We start from the raw sequence: 24,309 nt of genomic DNA, 5'->3' as shown, positions 1-24,309 counted from the left end.
GAGAATTGTAAGTAAATAATGTAAATAATTGGCCCCAAATCAGGATTCTAACTAAAAACTATGAGTACTGGAAACCCCATTTCTAGTGTCTAGATAGGTGGGCGAGCTTACACCACATTTGGTGTTAAGTGGTTACCGGAAACCATAGAAATCAAGCATCTGCCCACCATCAACGACAGTTCAAAGAAAAATTTCTCTATCCTAGAAATCATTCATGAACATGTGTTAAGACGTGTATAATGTACGTACCTATCTGCGGATTTCAAAACCGGCATAGTCCTATCACTTGACACGAGTACATTCGGCGTCTTATCCTGTAGTCCACAAGGATATCATGGCATACGGAACAAGACTACGTCCGACCAGCGGTAGGCAGCGGCTTGGCTCTGCCCCTGGCATTGCTGAAGCCCATGGGCGACGGTAACCACTCACCATCAGGTGGGCCGTATGCTCGTCTGCCTAAAATAACAATAAAACAAAAACCAGAATTAATCCTTGATTAAAATAAGCCTCTGCGACCAGGAATCTTATGGGACACTGTGGTACAGTAGCTTGAGTCTGTAACGACTCGAGCAATGAGAAGATCGATGATTCTCAGTCCGCCTAATTACCAGATAGTGACGCTGGTCAACGATGGAACGATAGTAAAGGGATTGCAGGTAATTATGGAGAAGGAAATGTTTCAATTTCTGTGGAAAGGTCTGGAAGAGACGTATGTTAAAGCAAAACTATTTTACCGATTTCTGAAGAATAAAGCTTAATATCATTTAAGTTAATACACATTTAAACACATCAGAAAGGATATATTTTTGAACTCAATTAACCTCTTTCAACATCTCTATCATTCGCAAAATTAGTATTATAGTCCTCGTATTATCCATCAACTCCATCGTTAGAACAGGCAGGAGCAATCCATATATTAATACGTGATGCAAAAACTTTGTGCCCTTTTTACGAAAATTACGTGAAATTTCCCACACTTATAGAGAATATAGAGAAGCAGTGCACAATGCTGATACTTTTTTGAAATAATGCATAAAAAATACATTAAATCAATAAAGAAAACATTACACACATTACCACGTATTTGACACACAAACATATTATACTTTTTCTTTATTGTTAAACTATTGTTATTGCTTAAAGTCTGTAGTCAATGAGAATAGGTTAGTATTGTTTATCTTTAATATTACGAGTATTTGTCTATAGTGTAGTCTTGGCGAAATCTGTAACAATAGGACCATAATAATGTTGAAACTTATAATTTCAATTAATTATAGTCGAGTTTCGACTACTGTGGGACCACTAGTACGATACAATACCGCCAAATCGTTTTCTTATCTACGCAGATGAATTCGTATATAATATTTTTACCGTTTCTTTTCGGTGGTCGGGCGATAGTTCCTGAAGAATACTTGTGACGCTTTAGTAAATACCATCCGCTCCACGTCCCTGAGTAGACGATGTATCCGGCGACGTGCAAATTCTCTAACCGCCGCCTCTAGCATCTGATAAAGGTGATAAACGAATATTTCATGAATGCTAAGCGTAAAAGGGCCTAGAACTTATGTGTGTATAGAAAAATTGTTGTGATTGTGCGTAGCGTTCTGATTGCGAGTTAGGGTAGCTGATGATGAGTTACGATCTATCTGGTATTCAGTGGTTACCAGTGTCTTTAGGAATGACAAAGTGATTGTCGCCACCAAACGTGAGATATGAAGTCTCAATTTTATTGTATAACTAGCCGTACTCGCCCGCTTCGCTGGGCATTTAAAATTAACATTATTATCTATTGTCATTATTATTAGGGAATCCAACACTCATATAAACATTAGCCTATCCATTAAGTACCTATATGTATTTTCTACATGGATGTCAAGTCAATCGGATGCATGGTTCAATAGTTATAACGTTTTTTTACTGGTAGTAGGACCTCTTGTGAGTCCGTACGGGTAGGTACCACCACCCCGCCTATTTCTGCCGTGAAGCAGTAATACAGCCGTTGTAACTAAACTTGAGACCATAGAACTTATATCTCAAGTTGGGTGGCGCATTTACGTTGTAGATGTCTATGGGCTCCAGTAACCACTTAACACCAGGTGGGCTGTGAGCTCGTCCACCCATCTAAGCAATAAAAAAGAAAACGGAACATCCGTAAAAACCACTGTAGATTTATATATTAGTATAGATAACTGTCTCACCCTTCAAAATAAACTCTCTAGAAAGAAACTCTACCACCCGTAATTACGCATACTACGAACCAATAACGGTAATAACATTATAATGTCCACGGGTCTCGGTCAATACTTAACTATAGATGGCCTATGAGCTTATTCAAATATCTACACAATAAAAAAATATATAGAAAAGGTGCGAAAAACGAATCGCTCGTCCCTTATTATAATAATAATAAAAAAAACAATCCACTTTCTGACCCTCGCAATTCATGCACACCCTCTCAGTTCATATAAACATATATATAAAAACAATAGAAAACCAATATGTTAATACAAACAAGAAAAGATGTTGAAGGGTCCATGCAATTCGTGACGAAGGTCAAACCAATAAGAGCAAAGACGGAGAATACGCAAGTGAACCTACATAAATTAATACATTACTATTCGCCGAACCGAGCCTACTGTGAAAACACGACGCGAGTAGTTTTCAAGATTCAGATTATACTCGATCAAAATATTATTAAGTCCCGTCGGTTAGAGCATTCCCTGAATGTAAATGGACGTGATAAAAACGACCAGAGTGTTATCCTATTTGGTCAAATTCTCAAGAAAACATGACAATTTGTTTCAAAATGTTCTAATTAGAGTAATGTCATCAATGCTAATTTATACATACTAGAGGTCATCTTTTATGCATTATTTTAAGAAAATATTAGCATTGTGCACTTCTTCTCTATATTCTCTATAAGTGTGGAAAATTTCATACTCCTCCGTCCGCGCAAATTTCGTAAAAAGGGATACAAAGTTTTTGCTTCACGTATTAATTTAAAGATTGTTAAGGTTAAAAACTAAGATAATCAAAATCGAATCATTTGGGAAGTTAAAAATCTCAATATAAATACTATATAAATAAATTAATGAAAAACCTAATATTAATTGTATATTTTTAAAAAGATCATTAAGTTCTGAGCTTTATTCAAAATTCCAAATCTCCTACCTCTTTAGAATGCTACAAGGAAACTTCTAAAGTCATTTTTGTCTTACCTCATCAAGTAATTTTATCGGAGCTGATGGTAGTACTGTCTCCATGTCCATTCTGGCACGAGCCTGTCCCAGTGTCATTAGAGCATCGCCTTGCGTCGACACCGCCGTCGACATCGCTTCAACGGCAAGACGTTGAGCTAATTCTGGACTCATTCCTTTTGCGCCTCGCTTTGACTATCAAGATAACACAATAGTCAATATGGTAAAACAGATGTCACTAAAGGCGGAAGTCTCACGAAAAGATTCTTAATGAAAGAAGAAGAAGAAAAAACTTATTTTGATGCTCACGTTTCTTGGTGTCACATAAAAAGCTAACCATAATATAAGAGACGACAACTAAAAAAAAAGTTTTATCTGTTTTAATTAAAAAATAAACAGAGATATCATTAAATTGTACAATGACGTCACTGTTCACATCTGCCATACAAATTCTATATAAAAACTCGCTTTACAAGAGAGAGAGAGTATACACACTTATTCCTCAATAAAAACTAGAAAGACGCACATTTTAGTACTTCATCTGACAATATACAATGTTGTGTTAATAATAAAGATAAATATGTAGTAAGTATATGTACATGGTTTGCCAAAGTTGAATTTACTTTCATTGTGAAATCATAGTTGACAGTTGACGTTTTCGTCAGCGCCGAACTTTGTTGATTACGAACTAAAGTGACGAAGGCAAGTTTAGTTTTGAGGTCCAATTTCGTGGGACAATTCCGTTGGCGTGTGCATCCTGCCCATAGAGCTGTAGTATTCTTCGAAAACAGGCCACAGTTTTGTATATTTAATACTTATTAACCCAAAAAAAGAATGCACTATGTAGTATCCTTCAAAAACATTCCACGGTTGTACATTTAATGCTTACTAACAAAAAAAAATTGCTTTATTTTACTTATCTGCTTATTGTTGTTTTTTTGTATATGCTTTATCATTTCCATACTGTTGATTTATTATGTGTATGTAAGTCTAGTAGTGTGTAAATCATATACTCATTTCATACTATATGTAAACGGTATTATTTGCTATTTATTATTTATATACTATTAATTGTATGTAAAATAATGTATTATAAAAGTACACCGCAACATACCTGCTCTGTCTCTATCTTTTTCAAGGTTTCTATAAATAAAACGGTTATCTGAAAGAGATCACTTTTTGTGATACGACCGCCTATTGTATAAATATATCTGCCTGTTAACTGTTTTTTAATGCTAGTTGTGTATTGGTGTCCAATAAAGTATATTCTTCTTATTCTATTTCAAACTTACTAGCATTAATCTATCAGCCACGACTCTTGTCGCTAATATTCAATATTTTTTACCTTTTCGAATTCCACACCCATTTTTTTCACGAGCTGAGCCACTTTTGCCGTCCCACCGTGAATAAGCTTCCAGTTGGCCAACCTTATCCGCTGCAATTCCAAATCCGTGTTGTAAGCATAAATCTCGGCCTTCCTGTAACGAGTCATTAAAAGGGAATCTTATTAAGTTTATTGCGTTGTAATTACAATTGAGATCATGTAAGCTTTGATAACGTTTTACGTACGTAATTAAGTTGCCGGATAATCAGAGAACGAATATTTTGGAAGAGCAACGAAATAGAAACAGGATTAGAGGTTGAAAGGTTGATTCGTTCTAGTTTTTATTTATTGCTTATATAGGTGGATGAGCTCACGGCACACCTGGTGTAAAGTGGTCACCAGAGCCCATAGACAACTATAATGTAAATGCCGCCACCCATCTTGAGATAAGAGTTTCAACAGTTTTAACAGTACACTTACAATCTATAGCTCTTCTAAACTTACAATCGCAAGCAAGTAAATGATTTTAATTTAATCGTTGCCAATGTCTCAGTGAGCACTTGTGAACACACACCACGTTACGACAGTTAAATAAATCGAGAGTAGCATCATAATTTTTTAGTAGGTATTTTCTCTTAAGCTGAATTGCTGTACGAATAAACTTACATACATACAAATTGTTTAGTTTTCACTAATTAAAGTTGCGTTCCCGACAAAAAAAGAGTTTGCTATCATCTATAATTCTATACTAAAGTTGTAAGAGTTAATTTTTATTTCATTGTATGTTTGAGATAACTTTTGAAGGGTACGAAGGATAAATCAGGTTTATTGCGTTCTCTTTGACTGAAGGTATAAACTAATAGTCGGATTTGCTCCGCATAACAAGAAAGATGGGATTCACGTTGTGATATTTCACGTCTTTGTAGATCCTATCTGTGGCCAGCTTTAAGATCAACAAAAAGAACTGAATAAAAAAAAAAGCTATTCGAAAATCTTAGCACTAGCGAATCTGATGAACTCCGAAATCGAGAGACTGCGACCGAACTATTTTGTTGAATTGTCTCAATTTCGGAGTTCATCAGATTCGCTAATAATAAAATTTTCGAATACCTTTTTTTTTTCAATATTTTTTTTAGTTAATACGTTACGATAATTTGACTAAATATAATTTGTATTACTTTGCTCGTCTTCTGGCTCCTGCCGTCATATCTTCAGTGTACAGTTTTAGTAGCAAAGCTTCTTCTTGAATCTTTTGATTCTGCGCTTCGACTCTTGCCTTCCATTTGCTATTTGCCTATAAACATACAAAAACTGTAAGACTGCTGCTATAAATAACGTGTAACAATACCTAGCTTAAATCGCATACGATGCTTTAAAATTACATCATCCCAAGCATCGATCACCGTTCTCGTCGAACTCGCCGTGCGCGATAAAGAGTTCGACGTGCAACTTATCCCACAGACTCAGCCCACTGAGTTACTCGCTGGATTTTCTCAATGCGTGGCAATTTTTATTCTTACCTATATACTATGCTGCTGAAACTTAAGACGCTGATAGCATTGAGAGGCTATTTCAGCTTCACCCTAACGTGTAGGTGAGCTCACGGGGCTCAAACTGGAAGTGTTGCTAACACTGGCCCTAGCAAAAGTAGTGCTTCGTAGAATCTACCACTGGATCGGAATCGCGACCCACTGAGAATATCCAGTGAGAAACTTAGTGGGCTTTGTCTGTCGGTTGATTTGTTCATCGAACCCTTCGTCGCAAGCGACGGGTTCGACGAAGACGGTAGCCGGTGCTTGACCTAAAAACACCAAAAGTGAATCCGGGGGATCCGACAAGGCATGTTTTGGGCGAGGGCGACTTTGCGGGCTAAATAGAAACTCAGTGGGCTAAATTGGCGATTCCGATCCGGCGCTGGATGCAGCAATGCACTGCTCTTGCTAAGATGCAGAAATTAGCAACTTCTCTCAGGCTAGGCAACGTAAGATTGCCTATCAGCCCACAGAAGCCGGAATAGCCCCTAGAGGCTACCGGCGATAACGTAAGAAAAAAGGGTACATGGCGTGCAACTCTTAATCAAAGTTTTCTGTCAATGCAACCCACATAAAACGGTTTAAACTTTTCCTTTCATACAAAAAGCATAATGAAATAGCCAATAATTTTGTCACTAGTTCAATCTTACCATAATACCCTTCTACAAGCACTTAAAATTAGGGCGAAGAGCAGACAAAGTAAGATGCTGAATGAAGTCGAAGTGACAACTGCCAAAGATGGAGAATAAAGATGTTCGTAAAAGAAACAATCATTAATATCGTCTGATTAGTATCACATTTGTTTTACCTCCTCTTCCAATCTCTTTAGCTTTGCCTCTCGCTCTTTCTTGACTCTATTTAATCGTTTCCTCTCATTCGTTCTCCATTGTCGGACCATCGTGATCTTCCTTCGTAGTTCCATTTCAGCTGCTGCCTGTACTCGTTGTTTGATCCGGTTTTGTTTTTCGAAAGCGCGAGCGGCTCTCTCCTTGCGCTGTTTCTCATTGTATTCCGCTAAATACTTCATACGAGCTTGTATTTTCTTTTCTTGTTCTTTTGCTCTACAACAAATCACATAATCTGTTTTATATTTTATATTAAGAGGGCAACTTCTACTGACAAGCTTAATGCCGTCAGGTTTTCGACCGTACAAGGAAACTATGTACTAGTAGTATGGTAGCAATGAAACTTGCTAGAGTTGGCTACTAGATCCATTCATTATAATTTAACCTTTTGTTGAAACGCTTAGCAAAAATAATGCGCAAAAGATGCTTCTCAACATTAAATATTTGAAATGTTTAACCTTATTAGTTTGATTGAGATCAAATTGACGCCAAGGATTTAAACATTTATTATTCATGAAACCTAATGGATATTTTGAGATCAGTGAGAAAACAAATTAATTTGATCTTGAATTTACTATCAACATAATGGATATAAAAATTTCGTATCGTTAATAAAATCTAAGTTAGCATAAAATTATAATTGCTGTTCGAAAAGAATTTCTTTTCTTGCAAAAAAAAACTGCGTAAAAATTCTAACTTCAAAAAGTGTTATTTATGTAGACCATAAGAAATAGCGAGCAGGAGTAATTTTAATTAAAGCTCGCTTACGCTCTACACTCGACAGGACAAAGCTTCATTTCGTAAAATTATATTTTATACAAGAACGAATTGAAAAACTTTCGAATTCACGAATCAAACTTCTGTAGACAAAAAACTTTTTCTTCGATTGTCTTGTAAAACAAACTTTAGGTTTGACTTTCTTAACCATCATTCTTAAAACAATACTTTAGTAATTTATTTTAAGAGATGGTGATTTTTAAACTTTTTTTTTTCCTACCTAAACTGATAGCCTTGAGAGGCTATTTCAGCGTAACCTTAACTAGTAGGTGAGCTCATGGGGCTCAAAACTGATGACGTTGCTAACACGAACCCTACCGAGAGCCGTGCTTCATAGAATCTACCACCGGATCGGAAAAGCGATCCACTGAGAAGTTCGGCGGGAAACTCAGTGGGCTATTTTTAAACATTCACATGATAATACAACCAATGAACATACTGCAATCGTTTCTACATTACCATTTATTTATTATAGTAACAAAGAATGCAATTAGCACTAGTATTTATCAAATAACTAGCTCTCCGCAACAATTCGAACTAGCATATAACTAATATACATAACTGAAGCAAGCTAGACTCAAGTGCTAGGAATTCTAGACGTTGATGAACCTTAAATAGGTTATGTTAATACAGGTTTGAAGTTTCAACTAGTAACAGTGACAGACATGCAATCTGCAATCCGTGTGCCTTCATTTGCGCGCAACTAGTCTAAAGTGATTACCAGAGCCCATTGATATCACAAGATGCTTTACTGGTGGTAGGACCTCTTGTGAGTCCGCGCGGGTAGGTACCACCGCCCCGCCTATTTCTGCCGTGAAGCAGTAATGCGTTTCGGTTTAAAGGGTGGGGCAGCCGTTGTAACTATACTGAGACCTTAGAACTTATATCCAGTAACCACTTAACACCAGGTGGGCTGTGAGCTAGTCCACCCACATAAGCAATAAAAAAAAAATGCTCACCACCACCAATCTTGATACATTAGGTCCAAGTTTCGATCGTATTGTTTAAAGTTTGTCCCTTACCCTTCAAATTGGAAAGCATGGCTTCGCAGTAAAAATAGCTAGGTCAGTGGTAGCTATCCGTGCGAGTATACAATGCGTGCCGTCGCTAAAAGCCGGTTGGTGATCGCATTACGCTGGTATGATATTTAGAAAATGCTGCTGTCCATTTACCGGTGAATCCATTTTATGACATTCACGGGCAGAGGTAGGGTGTTTTTATTGCTTAGATGAGTAGACGAGTTCATAGTCCATCTGTTGTTAAGATAAGAGTACTAAGGTCTCCAATTTTACATTACAAATGCTGCCCCACCTTTTTTTTTTTTTTGGGTTAGGGGCCGACCCTCCTACGAGGTCCCCGCGCAAAAGGGGCGCGCGGGGTATGTGAAACTCAACGATCTGCATGGTGTTGTGAGCAGACCCACCCTTCAAACCGAAACGCATTACTGCTAACTAAAAAGTTAGTAAACTGCATTAGACATAAATAAACGTCTCCAACACAATGGAAATTTTAATTGAATTATGCAAGTTTCCGCGCTAGCATCCTAGCATGCATCGTGAACATCAAACGTGATTCGGCTCCGTGCATAAATCGATGCAGCCACGAATACGAAAACGGATTAATATTAATCCAGTTTGGCTCTACAGTCAACGCCAAGGACGAGTGAACATCGCCGGCGGGGTGGATGTGACATTATGTCAATTAACCAAGACAGTGACAATGTCGTGTTCGGAAAATCAATTAAGTTTCGTTTTTGGTGAAAACGGTTGATGCGAAGTTATTTTTTGGACTGAAAATTAAAAACAAGCGGTAATCGCCGTCGTTGCCTCTATTCAACATGATACTATGTAGAAAATAGTATTGCAAATCTTGATTAGATATTGAATTTCGTATCTGTTTTTAATAAGCTTTTATTAGCTTGACTTCTCTATCCGTCTATATTTGTAATTTTCAGCGTAATTTATAGTAATTTCAAGCCGTCTAACTTTAAAACTTACACATATGAACGATTAATGACAATACCATAATTTTATTATTTTGCCTTAATATCATAACAATGACAAATAGGATGAAAATAAGTAATATTTTAAAATTTAATTCGCTTTGCTATTAGAGCATATTCTTTTAGTTCATAAGGTAGATATATACTTTACATAGGTATAATTAATCACACCGGCTTAGGGACCTTGATAACCATACTGGTCTAACTTGGCACACAGTTCGATGTGCAACCTAATTCAAACATCAGGTCGCTGAGTTTTTTGCTGGATCTTCTCAGCGCATCGCGAGTACGATCCAGTAGTAGGTTCGGAAAGCAGCTGCCATTAAACCAACTTCGGAGGCGCTCGCGCAGCTATTAGTGCCTAAATCTCAATTCTTCTGGCTGACCCCATGCTCGTCCACCTGTCCTGGTGAAACTGAAAGGCATCCAGGCGGACCACCAGTAATCCTTCCTTTCTAAAAAAAAGGCAATAAGCGTAACGAAATTTTCACTAGCTTCTATTTGATGATTATGATTTTCATTATGAAAATTGTCAATTTCATATATTTCAAATGACAGTACCTATTTATTATACTAATAGAGTGGCCTGATAATGAACCTGAAAAGAGAGGAACACCATCCCTGTCTGACATTTTAATATATTCAGGAATGCTCTATGTATAAAGTTACATCTGGTTTAAGCGAGTTTGAAGATAATCCCCAAAGAATATTAAATAATTCGGTTTCCACTTATTGTCTCGTTGGCCTTCGGAGGAAATCCCTAAGTCAAACAAACTGCCACAACTTAAGACAGAGTTATTTTTGTGTGCAAAAAAAAGGGTAATATTCCTAAGCATGTCTTCCTAAGCCTAAATAATGTATAATACTAGCTGGCCCGGCAAACGTTGTTTTGCCATATAAATTATTTCTAGGAAAGATAAATAACCTAGATACCGACTGCACCGCCATCTGCCGGGCTGATTTGTAAATCTAAACCATTTTCGAATCCACCTGAAGGTACACAGAAAATTTCATTAAAATCGGTCTAGCCGCTTAGGAGGAGTTCAGTGACAAACACATGCACAGAAGAAAGATATATATTAATATATAGTATTACGAACAACGAAAAAAGTCAGTGAAAACAAAAGCATTAGAAACAACACCTACGCTATCCATGAGCACAAAAACTATATGGTGTTCGAAACATCGGATATCATAAAATAAACGCGAATAAAATTGGGTATTGGAAGTCTTTTAGCAAAGCATCACACAAGCCTGACCCGAATTCGTAACGCAGCTTGAAAAAAGCTTGCAAACGTATAGATATACAAAATAGTACAAGTGTAGGTTTTTTTTTGCAGAACAGACCGCCTGTCATATCTCCTAGCAAGGCTAAAGACGTGCGTGTAAATTGGATACTGGAGTTTTCCATTTTAGCTACATTTGTTACACCCTCCGATATTTCTTCCCGTTAAAAATAATTATCCTTGATGATTATGCATTTAAGACCATTCGAAGACTTTTGGACGTATCTTTTATTTTTACGGAGGATATTTAAGGAATTCTCATTACTGCTAATTAGCAGTGCTAATACTAGGATTACTAGGTAGGGCATAACTTAAAATTTCCGGGTACGTCCATTAAAAAATCCGATATTCAAAATGTTCGTGATCTATGTTCATCCACTTCCCCCTCAATATCTCGAACTAAAACAAACTATGTAATATAGCCCACCAAAATTGCTACTCGAGTGAACTAAAGCTTGGAGCTTTATGATTGTTTAAGTTAAACATTTTCGAACTATTCTTATAATCTATATATATAAAAGAAAGTCGTGTTAGTTACACTATTTATAACTCAAGAATGGCTGAACTGATTTGGCTGAAAATTGGTGAGGAGGTAGCTTAGAACCAGGAGAAGGACATAGGATACTTTTTATCACGTTCCCGTGGGACGTGACATAAAACGTCATATAACAAAACGCAACTGATATGGAATAACAAAACGCAACTGATATGGAATAACAAAACGCAACTGACAGCTAAACGTAATATATTCTATGGTTAATTATCGTAGAATTTTGAAGTTGACGTGTTTAAAACAAACAGTGTGGCGGAACAAAGTTCGCCGGGTCCGCTAGTTTTTAATAAAAATGTTGAATGAATCATGACTCTTATTTATATTGATAGCATTGACAATTAATTAAACATATAAACATGAGAATAAAATAATAGAACAAATAGAATTTGTTTTTCACTGATATTAAAATGTCAGCTTGTCAATTGTCCGACGCCTTACTTTAGAATTCGAAGGTCGCTGTCTCCGAACGATTTGAAACGGGCGTTTTCTTTTGTACCTATATAAAAATTTGTACCTATAGTTTCAGCCTTATTAGGAAATACAAAAATAATATTCTTAATAAATTATTTATTGCATGACGAAATTAAGAACATTAATTTAATTTTAAGATAAGTTAAACATAACAATTTAATTTTAAGATAAAAAATAGTGTTCTTATTATAAACTTTATTCTATTTTAGGGGTTAAGCAATGACAAATTACATTATCGCTCACGACTCGGTCGTGCGCGGACGTGCTTTCCGATCCGTGGCCCGCTTGCGAGCTGCGTCTCTGAACTCACAGTTGTGCTCGACAGTGTAGTGACCGTGAATACATCGTGCTTACAATTCGGTAGTGCGGACGTTCCGATCCGTCGGTCGCTTGCGATCTGCGTCTCGAAGTCCATTTTTGTGCGCTAAAGTATTGTAACCGCGAACCCACCCTTTACCAACTGTCTTTTTCAAGACAAAACCAATCGCTACGATCAGGCTTCCTGTGGCACTATCACAGGCTAGCGATTTCCTAACCCTTCCCAAAACAACAGTCTTTTTCAAGACTAGACCCCCGCTCGCGATTCTGCCTGCTGTAGCACTATACAGCCCGAGCGGGTTCCTTTCCTTTTCCCCGCCGATTGCCGTTTTCACGGCATAGGCATTCCCCCCCCCCCCCCACTCCTTGCTGTCCTGCAGCACAGGGGGGTTACAAATCCTATCCGGGGCCTCGCCTTTCGGCGAGTTCAACAAAAGTCCCGGGGCCGCCCCCCCCCGGGCAAGAAGACCGAAGATGAGCGAAGATTTTGTGTGTGACAGTGAAAGTGCTAGGGACATTGTCGGGTTCCTCCGGGATAGGTACCCGTCAATTAGGGCCGAGTATCTAAGCTATAGGGCCGCTCGTGGCAATCCCTCCCCCCCCCGCGTCCGTTGCCGCGTTTCTCAACCGTGCCTCGGAGGCACGCCGCGCCCCCCCCGCCGCCGCGTCAAGTTCGAGCGCACGTTCCCACGATGCGGCTCACATAGCGCCTAACGCTACCCCCACCCCCGCGCCCGCGTCGTTTACGTCATCGCGCGCTTCGTCCGTCGCGACCTCGATCGTTTCGAGTTCAGGCTCCGATACCGAATCGGAGATGGATTTCGAATCCGCGTTAAGCCCTCAGCCTGGAACTTCGGATGGGTTCCAAACCGTAACGCGCGGCAAAAAGCGTACTCGCGCCGTGGAGTCCCGGAGCTCCACGACGAAACAGACTAAATCCGCGACCGCCTCCCGCCCGCAGGTAGTCGTGACACCGGAGTCGGACTCCGCTCGCCGCGTAACCCCGCCGCCGCGTCCCAAGCCCGCGCCCGCTCCTAAAGTAGCTGCCCCGCCCCCGCTGATACTTCAAGAGAAAACAGCGTGGAATCGCGTGTCCCAGGCCCTTCAGGCCAACAAAATTAATCGATCACATGGACGTTTACGAGTCCGTGTCGCGTACGTTATAAAATCTTACCGGTAATCAATGGCGCAAAAAGGTAGAGAAAAACCGTATTCCCTTACGTTAGCATTCTACAATGCTAACGGACTCGCGCGGCAACGCGATCAAATTTTCGAATTCCTCCGCAAGAATCTTATAGATATCTTGTTAGTGCAGGAGACCTGTCTGAAGCCCTCGCGTCGCGACCCGAAAGTCGCGAACTACGTCATGGTTAGGAATGACAGACTCACCGCCTCCAAAGGCGGGACTGCCATTTACTATAGACGGGCCCTGCACGTTGTCCCTCGCTCTTACATATCGAGGCGTCAGTGTGCCGTATCTCGCTGACGGGACACCAGCCGATCGTCATCGCATCCGTTTATCTCCCCCCGGACAAGCCCCTCCTGAGCAGTGACATCGAGTCACTGTTCGGCATGGGAGACTCCGTCATCCTGGCAGGCGATTTAAATTGCCACCACACTAGGTGGAACTGCCATCGTACAAACGTTAACGGTAGGTGTCTCGACGCGTTTATAGACGACCTCACCTTTGAAGTAGTCGGTCCCTCAACTCCAACATGTTATCCGTATAACATCGCGCTCCGTCCGAGCACTATAGACCTGGCATTGCTTAGGAACGTAACTCTGCGCTTGCGTTCCATCGAAGCAATGTCAGAGCTCGACTCAGACCACCGACCTGTCGTTATGCAGCTCGGTCGCCCTCACAACCCAGTCACTGTTACGAGGACCATGGTGGATTGGAATAAGCTGGGCACGTGCCTAGCCGACGCCGCTCCGCCAATCCTCCCTTACGGCCCGGATTCGAATCCATCCCCCGAGGACACCGTCGAATCCATAAACATCATTACCGATCACATCTCTTCCGCGATCATTAGATCTTCAAAAGAAGTCGATGTGGAGGATAGCTTCCACCGCATCAGACTGTCCCCCGATCTTAGGAATCTCTTAAGAGTTAGGAACGCGGCAATCCGGGCCTACGATCGTCTTCCCACGCATTCAAACCGGATTCAGATGCGTCGTCTACAACGCGAAGTCCACTCCCGCTTAAGCGACGCGCGTAACGATAATTGGCATAGTTATTTAGAACAACTCGCGCCCTCCCACCAAGCATACTGGCGACTAGCTAGGACTCTCAAATCCGAAACTACCGCTACTATGCCTCCCCTCATACGCCCTTCAGGCCAACCACCGGCATTCGATGACGATGACAAGGCTGAGCTGCTGCCCGATGCACTGCAAGAGCAGTGCACCACCAGCACTCAACACGCGGACCCCGAACACACCGAGTTAGTCGACAGGGAGGTCGAGCGCAGAGCTTCCCTGCCGCCCTCGGACGCGTTACCCCCCATTACCACTGACGAAGTTAGAGACGCGATCCACAACCTCCAACCTAGGAAGGCACCCGGCTCCAACGGCATCCACAACCGCGCGCTAAAACTCTTGCCAGTCCAACTGATAGCAATGTTGGCTACAATTTTAAATGCCGCTATGACGCACTGCATCTTTCCCGCGGTGTGGAAAGAAGCGAACGTTATCGGTATACATAAGCCGGGCAAACCGACAAACGAAACTTCTAGTTACCGTCCGATTAGTCTCCTCCCGACGATAGGAAAAATTTACGAACGGCTCCTTAGGAAACGCCTCTGGGATTTTGTTACCGCGAACAAAATTCTCATAGACGAACAGTTCGGATTCCGCTCTAAACACTCGTGCGTACAACAAGTGCACCGCCTCACGGAGCACATTCTGATAGGACTAAATAGGCGTAAACAAATCCCGACCGGCGCCCTCTTCTTCGATATCGCGAAGGCGTTCGACAAAGTCTGGCACAACGGTTTAATTTACAAACTGTACAACATGGGAGTGCCAGACAGACTCGTGCTCATCATACGAGACTTCTTGTCGAACCGTTCGTTTCGATATCGAGTAGAGGGAACTCGTTCTCGTCCCCGTCAACTGCCGGAGTCCCGCAAGGCTCCGCGCTCTCCCCGTTATTATTTAGTTTGTATATCAATGATATACCCCGGTCTCCGGAGACCCATCTAGCGCTCTTCGCCGATGACACGGCTATCTACTACTCGTGTAGGAAGATGTCGCTGCTTCATCGGCGACTCCAGATCGCAGTAGCCACCATGGGACAGTGGTTCCGGAAGTGGCGAATAGACATCAACCCCACGAAAAGCGCAGCGGTGCTCTTCAAAAGGGGTCGCCCTCCGAACATCACTTCGAGCATCCCACTCCGTAGTAGGCGCGCAAACACCTCCGCCGTTAGCCCCATCACTCTCTTTGGCCAGCCCATACCGTGGGTCTCGAAGGTCAAATATCTAGGCGTCACCCTCGACAGAGGGATGAAATTCCGTCCCCATATAAAAACGGTACGCGACCGCGCCGCGTTTATTCTAGGACGACTCTATCCAATGCTTTGTAGTCGAAGCAAACTGTCCCTCCGCAATAAGGTAACTCTCTACAAAACTTGTATACGCCCCGTCATGACGTATGCAAGCGTAGTGTTCGCTCACGCAGCCCGCACCCACTTGAAATCCCTTCAGGTTATTCAATCACGATTCTGCAGGATAGCCGTCGGAGCGCCTTGGTTCCTTAGGAACGTGGATCTCCACGATGAACTGGAGCTCGATTCATTTAGTAAGTATCTACAGTCGGCATCGCTGCGCCATTTTGAGAAGGCGGCACGACATGAGAACCCTCTCATCGTAGCCGCTGGAAATTACATACCCGACCCAGTAGACCGAATGGTAAACCGTCGACGTCGCCCAAAGCACGTCATTACGGATCCTCCTGATCCATTAACGGTGCTTTTAGGCACCACAAGCACCGGTCACCGTCCTCGTCGAACCCGTCGCTTGCGACGAAGGGCTCGACGAGCGAACTAACCCATAGACACAGCCCACTGAGTTTCTCGCCGGATCTTCTCAGTGGGTCGCGTTTCCGATCCGGTGGTAGATTCTGCGAAGCACTGCTCTTGCTAGGGTCAGTGTTAGCAACTCTCCGGTTGAGCCCCGCGAGCTCACCTACTAACGTTAGGGCGAAGCTGAAATAGCCTCTCAAGGCTATCAGCATAGATAGGGAAAAAAAAAAAAACAAATTACAGTTCTATGCAATAGTGGAAGCAAATGGCTTTTTCGACATACAAAATAAATGTCCTTTCTCAATTTCCTTTTCCTTGCTTACTTTCGATATTTTTTTCCATTATCATGCATTAGCTTATGATAGTTTATTTAATTTCAATTTGTTGATTTAAAAACTTCACATCAAGAAGGCCTGTCTGAGTGGACCCCGATGGAGGAGAATTGAATTTACTTCAATTCAATTATTTTGCTATGCGTTCCTAAGTAATTTATTAGATTGTAAGGCTCGGTATTGTTGGCACTCCCGTGCATGTTTATGTCGTAAAGTACCATTAACGTACGCGAAATTAATGTCTATCATAAAATTAGCAAAAATAACGGCGGAACATGATCAGGTTTCACTAATATTTAAAAAAAGAAAACCAATATCTTGGATAACAACAATGTCGAAAGTAATTGCAATATACTTACTGACCCATAATATCAGCATACAGACCTATAGCAATTACGGTCACATTACTTCTCCGATAGTATTGCTCGATGTAGAATTTGAAACACATACAGACGTACCATAAATCGTATTTGCGGTATTAAGTAAATAAAATAAAAACGTTTTCACTACCGTGGATTTTCCGGATAGATACAAAACGAACCTTTTCGGTAAATATATTAAAACGTTGTTTTGTCGTCAACAAAATGTCAACAATTTATGCAAATTCAGCGTAACCACCGCACGCACCGTCGAGCACCGCGATTTTCCGCTGCGAAACCAATTATCGCAACACCTGTCTGAAAGATAAATCTTCAATTATGTTCAAGTCATCTATCTGAACGTAGCGCCGCGCAGATACCAAGAGCAAAATTTCGATTAACTGAACATCCTGAATTCCAATTAGTTTTGAGTAGCGCCGGCAGTGATCGCTTCCACAGCTGCTGGTCGTGTTTCACCTTTTTGGTGACCTAGTTGTATACAGAAAATTTAATATTGACGAGAGAAAGAAAGGAGAAACGTACAATATATTCACGACACGAAGTTGAAAAGATTCTATTTGAATAACACAATGGTTTTTAGACAACAAATTGTAAATTTACCAGAGATTTTTGAATAGACACACCCATTTTACTTCGGAATAGACTTGGACTAGAGATATTAATGTTAGTTACTACCACACTAGGTTCTGGTCTAATTAACGGTCGAATTTAATATCTTCATTAAAGAGCTGACCCGATAAACGTTATCTTAACCAAATTTTAATATTTCTTAAATTCGTTTTTTTTTACTTGTCTCATAAAAATTATTTAAAAGCAAAAATAGCCTTTTTTGGACCTGGAGCCGAACTTCCTACGAGGTCTCTGCGCTTATTGGACGCGCGGAGTATGTGGGACTGGACGATCTTGGGATTGGAAGCGGACCGCGGGTCTAAGGATGATATTTAGGGCCCTACCCACTAAATGACTTCCCTGCACTCTGGCTCAAGCGTCCGACCCCTCTCGAGGTCAGAACTGGTGTAAGAGTGTTACCGCGGTTAACACTGCAACCAGATGCGCGTCTCACCGCAAGGACGCCCGGTCGACATAGCCCTCGAGGCAAAACGAAGGCTCTGGAACGTCGGCCGTTTCAGTAAGCAAAAATAGCCTGAAAGGCCCATTTTTTCAGACTAAGGTCATACCTCCTACACTGTTCTAGTGGCTACGGGGCGCGCAGGATATGCGGGACTGGTGTAAGATGGCGGTATCAGTCTGGGGATGCAGAGGTTATTGGACTTATTGCCCCAGTGGCTGGACCGATGGAGGGTGGCGGTCAACGCGGGGAAGACTGCGGCTATTCTCTTCGGTCCGGTCCGCACAACAGTCGTCCCGGGACAGCTCAGTCTCCGTGGCGCTAATGTCGAGTTTAGATCCAGCGTCCGGTACTTGGGGGTCGATATCGACCGGAGTTTGAGGATGACCGCCCACGCCATGTCGGCGTTCGCAGCCGCTCGCTATGCGAGATTCCTCCTCCGGCCGGTGTTGGCCTCCAGGTTGCCGGTCAGGACTAAGCTCGGCATTTATAAAACGTATGTCCGTTCCCGTATCACGTACGCAGCTGCGGCCTGGTATCACCTCATCCCGCAGGGTATGCGGGAGAGGTTACAGGTCCAGCAAAATCTGGCTCTTCGCACGATAGTCGGAGCAGGGCGTTACGTCAGAAATGATGTAATCGCCCGGGATCTAGGTGTGGAGTCGCTCGAGGAGTTCATCCGGAGGCTAGCTCGTAATCTTTACGAGCGGGCTGACGGTGGACCCCACGAGCATCTCCACAATTTAGCTCCCTTGCACGCCAGACCACCTGATGGTCGGGCGCTACCAAGGGAGCTACTGGAACCCCCGGCTATGGTAAGATAGTCGGCTTAACCGGAGTGATATGGGAGTGCTCATAATGAGTGCCCCCATGGGACTGAGCTGTCCACACTCGTCACTTCCCCCCACAGTGTTGGGGTGCCCCCCTATGGGGACCCATTTTCCACCCCCGAGGGTGGACCACTCCCCCGTTTGGGGAGTGTTTTAAATCGGCCCCTCCCCGTGACGGACTTCCCCTTCTGGGGAGGCCGGAGCGGGTGAGCGCCTTACTAGTGCCGCGGCTCCCCCTCTGATTTGTAGAGGCGGGGCCGCGGCATGGGGCCGGTGGCGGGCCCCTCGTATCCGCTGACTGTTGTCCTGTTGCTGTTGTAAATAGTAGTGTAGTTTAGTTAGCTTGTAGTTAGTCAGTAAGAAAAAAAAAAAAATCTTAGCTTTAGGAAGCAGAGGACAGCAGCCGGCGCCGGGGTGACCGCCGCGGGCATCGAGCCGTCACCAGACTGCCCATCGTATTCTATTCTATCAGCCCATGGACGTCCACTGCTGGACATAGGCCTCCCCCAAGCCTCGCCACAAAGACCGGTCCTGCGCTGCCTGCATCCAGCGGATCCCCGCGAACCTCAATAGGTCGTCGGCCCACCTTGTGGGAGGCCTACCCACGCTACGTCTCCCAGTACGCGGTCGCCACTCAAGAACCTTCTGGCCCCAACGGCCATCTGTTCCGCGAGCAATGTGTCCTGCCCACTGCCACTTCAGTGTCGCAATCCTTTGGGCTATGTCGGTTACCATGGTTTTCCTGCGAATCTCCTCATTTCTGATTTGGTCTCGCAGGGAAACTCCGAGCATAGCCCTCTCCATTGCTCTTTGGGTGACCTTGAGCCTTCTCATAAGGCCCATTGTGAGCGACCACGTCTCAGTGCCATATGTCATCACTGGCAACACACACTGGTCAAAGACTTTCGTCTTGAGACACTGTGGTATTTGTGATGAGAAGATTTTACGTAGCTTTCCGAACGCTGCCCATCCGAGCTGGATTCGACGGTTGACCTCTTTTTCGAAGTTGGACTTACCTAGCTGGACAGTGTGTCCCAGGTAAATATACTCGTCAACAACTTCGAGCGTAGAGCCTCCGATCTTTACTGGAGTGGGCGCTATTCAAATTATGTTGAATGCTCATCATGTAGATGAGCATTCAACATAATTTTTGTTTTTTCCTTGTTCATATTTAGACCCACTCGGATAGAAGCCCTACTGAGGTCTTTGAGCATTGTACTGAGGTCCTCCATGGTCTCGGCCATAATCACAATATCATCGGCGAACCGAAGGTGAGTTATGTACTCGCCGTTTATGTTGATGCCTAGTCCTTTCCAGTCCACAACTTTGAAAACATCTTCCAGCGCAGCGGTAAATAGTTTCGGAGAATTTATCATCATCGTATTATATATAAGTATATATAGATGTAAATTGCCGCCGAACACGCAGCGAACAGCGTACCTATCCCCAAATCCTCCCTGCATTATTACACCCCTGCCCCATGATGGCAGGGAGTTTCAGCCCCGGAAGTGGGGTTTGCCCCGAGGCCCGTTCCGTGCCCCCGAAAGGGGGTACGACGACCCTTCTTCTCTTCTCTCTATCAGTCTGGACAACAATAAGCCCCACGTAAACTTATAATTTTTGGCGAGTTAGCTTTGTATTACTCGAAGATTTTGCTCCGCCGTGGAAGTGATTTCCAGAATACGTCGTGTTGAATTTGTACTGACTTCAATAATTGTCTCTGCCTTCAAATTTTTGAACTGTAACACGTCCGCATTTACTCGATAAAAATTCATTAGTGAAGTTCTTCATTCCGCCACTCAAGGGAGCCACATACTTTACTTCGAGCTATGGGAATACTACATAACTAGAGACTACTGAGTATTACGAAGTTTCTAAAACCTTATTACGGCTCCCGTTATCTCGATTTCTCAGAAGCTACACAAAGTTTTAACTATATCTGTACTAGATACTCGAAGGGACTGCGATGATTGCCTCTTGGCTGTCCGACCTGTTTTAATATAAACAGTACTTTCAACAGTCGAGAACAGAGAGCGTTTTCTTAAGAAGCATTAGAACCTAATCACATGCGCTGTGACTATCGCTCATTGTATAAAATTTATTTTTAGGTTCACAAAAAAAGTATTCTTTCACAGTAGCTTCTTCTTTATCCTGACAATTATAAACGTGGCGAAAATTCTAGTGATTTTGTATTGTAAACCATGCTTACAATTAAATTAAGGGGAAAAGAACTGTCAGCTATAAAATTATAAAAATATAACAATAACAAATAATTTCACTAGCTATGTAAATTTGCGTTCATAACGCACCCACCAAAAGACTAAACGCAGACAGAAAACAGACTAGACACAGACTAGACACAAAAGATTAACCAAACTAAGTTAATAACCAAATCAAATTAACGAAATTAAACGAACAAAATTCCATTAAAACTAAACATCCGTCGTCACGAGTTTGTAGTCAAAGAATAAGATTATACAGAAAGCAGGCGCGGTTGGTTTTCACTTTTTTTTTTAATTACTGTTTTGCAACTCGTCTCTTTAATGAAATCAAGAACGGAGAGTCGCAAGGGAATCCGTTTTCAGAGTGGAAATGTACAAGCTCTAATTTTTTATTCAGAATATGCCGACTATTTTCATTAGAATTAATTAATTCCAAGAATAGTGTGAATTTAATTCGAAAATGAAATTTCAAGTAGGTCGAGGACCATAATATGTAATATGAAATATGAACATATAGTTGAAGATATTAAATTGGGTTTGATGACATTAGTAGTATGCAAAATGAGAATTTTATTGAAGTTGTTAAATGGGATTAATAGTAATGGTAATATTTGAAAACATTAAATTGGGAAAAACTAAAAAATTCGACCCTATGACGGTTACGATATAAAATTGATGTTATGTACACGTCAAGAAGAAGCTGAAATAGCCTCTCAAAGCTATCAAAGCTATCAAGCATAGAGAAAAAAATATATATAATATAAAATATAGAAAAAGATGTGTCAAGAGTAATGGCATATACAGGTGTGATTAAACTTCATTAGTTCAACCCAAACGTTCGTTAATAAATATGAATGCTTGTGGTTTAGTCATGAAACAAAGGCTGTGCGAGTTTATCTTGGCGAGTAAATGAAAATAAACTGTCACCATTTATCAACCGGTGGCCGAAGCACGTACCTCCTAGGCTCTTAGAGCCTTTATTAAGCTCTTTACATTGGGGTATGACAGCTGGAATGGATGTACAATCTCACGAAAAAAATATCTTGTGTGGAAGGGAAACAAAGAAGTTGAAGTGCAGTACAGCACTTGAAAAAGAAAAAAACACGTGTGGCACGCGGGTACTGCCGCGGTAAAGCTATTGCATAGCATTTTTATCAACTTATGCAATTATAATTAGACAACAATAATTTAATATTAAAATAAGACCACGCTATATTTAAAAACATTAAAAAAAGCAAAACATTAACTGTCTGTCCCCTTCACACTCATAAGTTAGACCGCGCGAGAGAGTGATGGGCAGCTTTAAGCTATTGCATAGCTTTTAAATAGCCTGTAATAAGCACGTATTAAACACATAAAATCATAGTGCACACATTCTGTATACCTTTGAAATAGGTCTCTCTATATAGTCCATTTTTATCCGGTTTATGGTTCATAAAATTGTACGCTAGCCGTTAATTTTGCACAAGACCCTTTCAATTTTCATTAGTAGTTCATTGTTAAATCTAAGCTGTCTGCACCTAAATATTTAACGGAAGGTAGGTACCGACTATATCCGAACAAGTACGCACAAGAAAATTATATTATTAAAATCCTAATAGTTTGAATTTTCTCCTTATTTTTTTTGTTATATTTGTGTAATTGCAGCGTGCTATCAACGAAGTGACCATTTTATTTTTCGTTAAATCTACTTTTACAGCTTTTATGAGCAGTCCAAGTTTGTAAGAGTTCATACCCAAAATAAGCAGAATGGTAGTGGCATCTATACTATCTAAAGGTGCGAAGTTGTTTTGTTTTATTTTTTCCTACCTTTTCTGATAGCCTTGAGAGCCTATTTCAGCTTCTCCTTGACGTGTAGGTGAGCTCACGGGGCTCAAACCGGCGTGTTGCTAGCCTAGCCCTAGCAAGAGCGGTGCTTCGCAGAATCTACCGCCGGATCGAAAACGCGACCCACTGAGAAGATCCGGCGAGAAACTCAGTGGGTTTGAAGTTTGTAAAAAAACGATTATTCACGCAAATTTATATTATTTTTGTGGGTTCGGTTTTATACACGAACGTAGACGACGACACTTGTGCTGTTGGCACGTACTTATTTTGGAATGTGTTTCGAACTGCATTGTCATTGAACGGCATTGTCACATCATCTAAGCACGGAGTTGGTACACCTATATTCTGTAAGGTACATACATGGTACGTCAAATAATTGCGGATTTTTTTTTAAGCTTGTTGAAATTGTTTACCAATAAGTCACAATAACTTTTTTTTTATTGCCCTTGTAGGCAGACGAGCATACGGCCCACCTGATGGTGAGTGGTTACCGTCGCCCATGGACTTCAGCAATGCCAGGGGCAGAGCCAAGCCGCTGCCTACCGCTTAATACTCTCCACAAGCCTCGTTTGAAGAAGGACAAGTCATAGCGCTCGGGAAACACCGTGGAGGGGAGCTCATTCCATTGCCGGATGGTACGTGCCAAAAAAGATCTCTGGAAACGCACTGTGGATGACCGCAGTGGCTCCAGGTAGTATGGATGAACTCTACTCCGGTGGCGGGCGGTGCGATGGTAAAAACGAGATGCCGCTATCATCTCGAACAATTTCTCAGAGCACTCCCCATGGAACATACTGTACAAAATACAGAAGGAACCGAAGTCCCTCAGCAGACCCAGAGGTTCCAAACAACTTGAAAACGGAGCGTGTGTTAATGTTAATAGCACTGCATTTTACACGGAATCGATTGAGAACGCTTATAAAACGCCCTCTTTCCCTGATCGGTTGTAGGTGACACACAAAAACGTGTTACATTTATCGTGTGCCCAAAAGTTCTTTGGGTAGTTCTGTACTTTATTTCTCGTTCATAATATATTGCTGTTCCATTATTTACATTATACATTATTGCTGTTCCGGTCGTCAACGTACCGAGAATTTTGAAAATCCACAACACAAGTTAAACAAAAGATCATTAGGAACAGGGTAAAGTTATAAAGCAGTAACAGTTAACGTGGTTCTTCTAGTTAATTTTGTTACTGTGTGAAAAATTGTCACTGATGATGTGCTCTCAATTGTATTACTTGTTTTCAGAATAGCTACATGTAAATACAAACATTAAGTTATTAGTGTTATTAGTTAGTATTATTAGTCATTAATA

General features: G+C 41.7%; 1 protein-coding gene across 1 annotated transcript in view; it reads right to left on the bottom strand.

Moving 5' to 3' along the window:
• LOC101737829 (uncharacterized) overlaps nucleotides 1-24,309 on the bottom strand; it is a 48,663-nt gene that overhangs the window by 4,656 nt on the left and 19,698 nt on the right. Inside the window, exons 4-8 of the mRNA XM_012693705.4 lie at nucleotides 6,865-7,117; nucleotides 5,703-5,818; nucleotides 4,546-4,678; nucleotides 3,222-3,395; nucleotides 1,375-1,508 (exon numbers count right to left, since the gene is read on the bottom strand). Coding sequence (XP_012549159.3) covers nucleotides 1,375-1,508; nucleotides 3,222-3,395; nucleotides 4,546-4,678; nucleotides 5,703-5,818; nucleotides 6,865-7,117 — 810 coding nt within the window. The remainder of the gene's footprint in view (nucleotides 1-1,374; nucleotides 1,509-3,221; nucleotides 3,396-4,545; nucleotides 4,679-5,702; nucleotides 5,819-6,864; nucleotides 7,118-24,309) is intronic.

The sequence above is a fragment of the Bombyx mori genome, chromosome 5 (genome assembly GCF_030269925.1).
Source record: "Bombyx mori chromosome 5, ASM3026992v2".
In the NCBI taxonomy this organism is placed as follows: domain Eukaryota; kingdom Metazoa; phylum Arthropoda; class Insecta; order Lepidoptera; family Bombycidae; genus Bombyx; species Bombyx mori.
The sequence above is the reverse complement of the archived record's forward strand: the minus strand, read 5'-3'. Positions and strand labels throughout refer to the sequence as shown.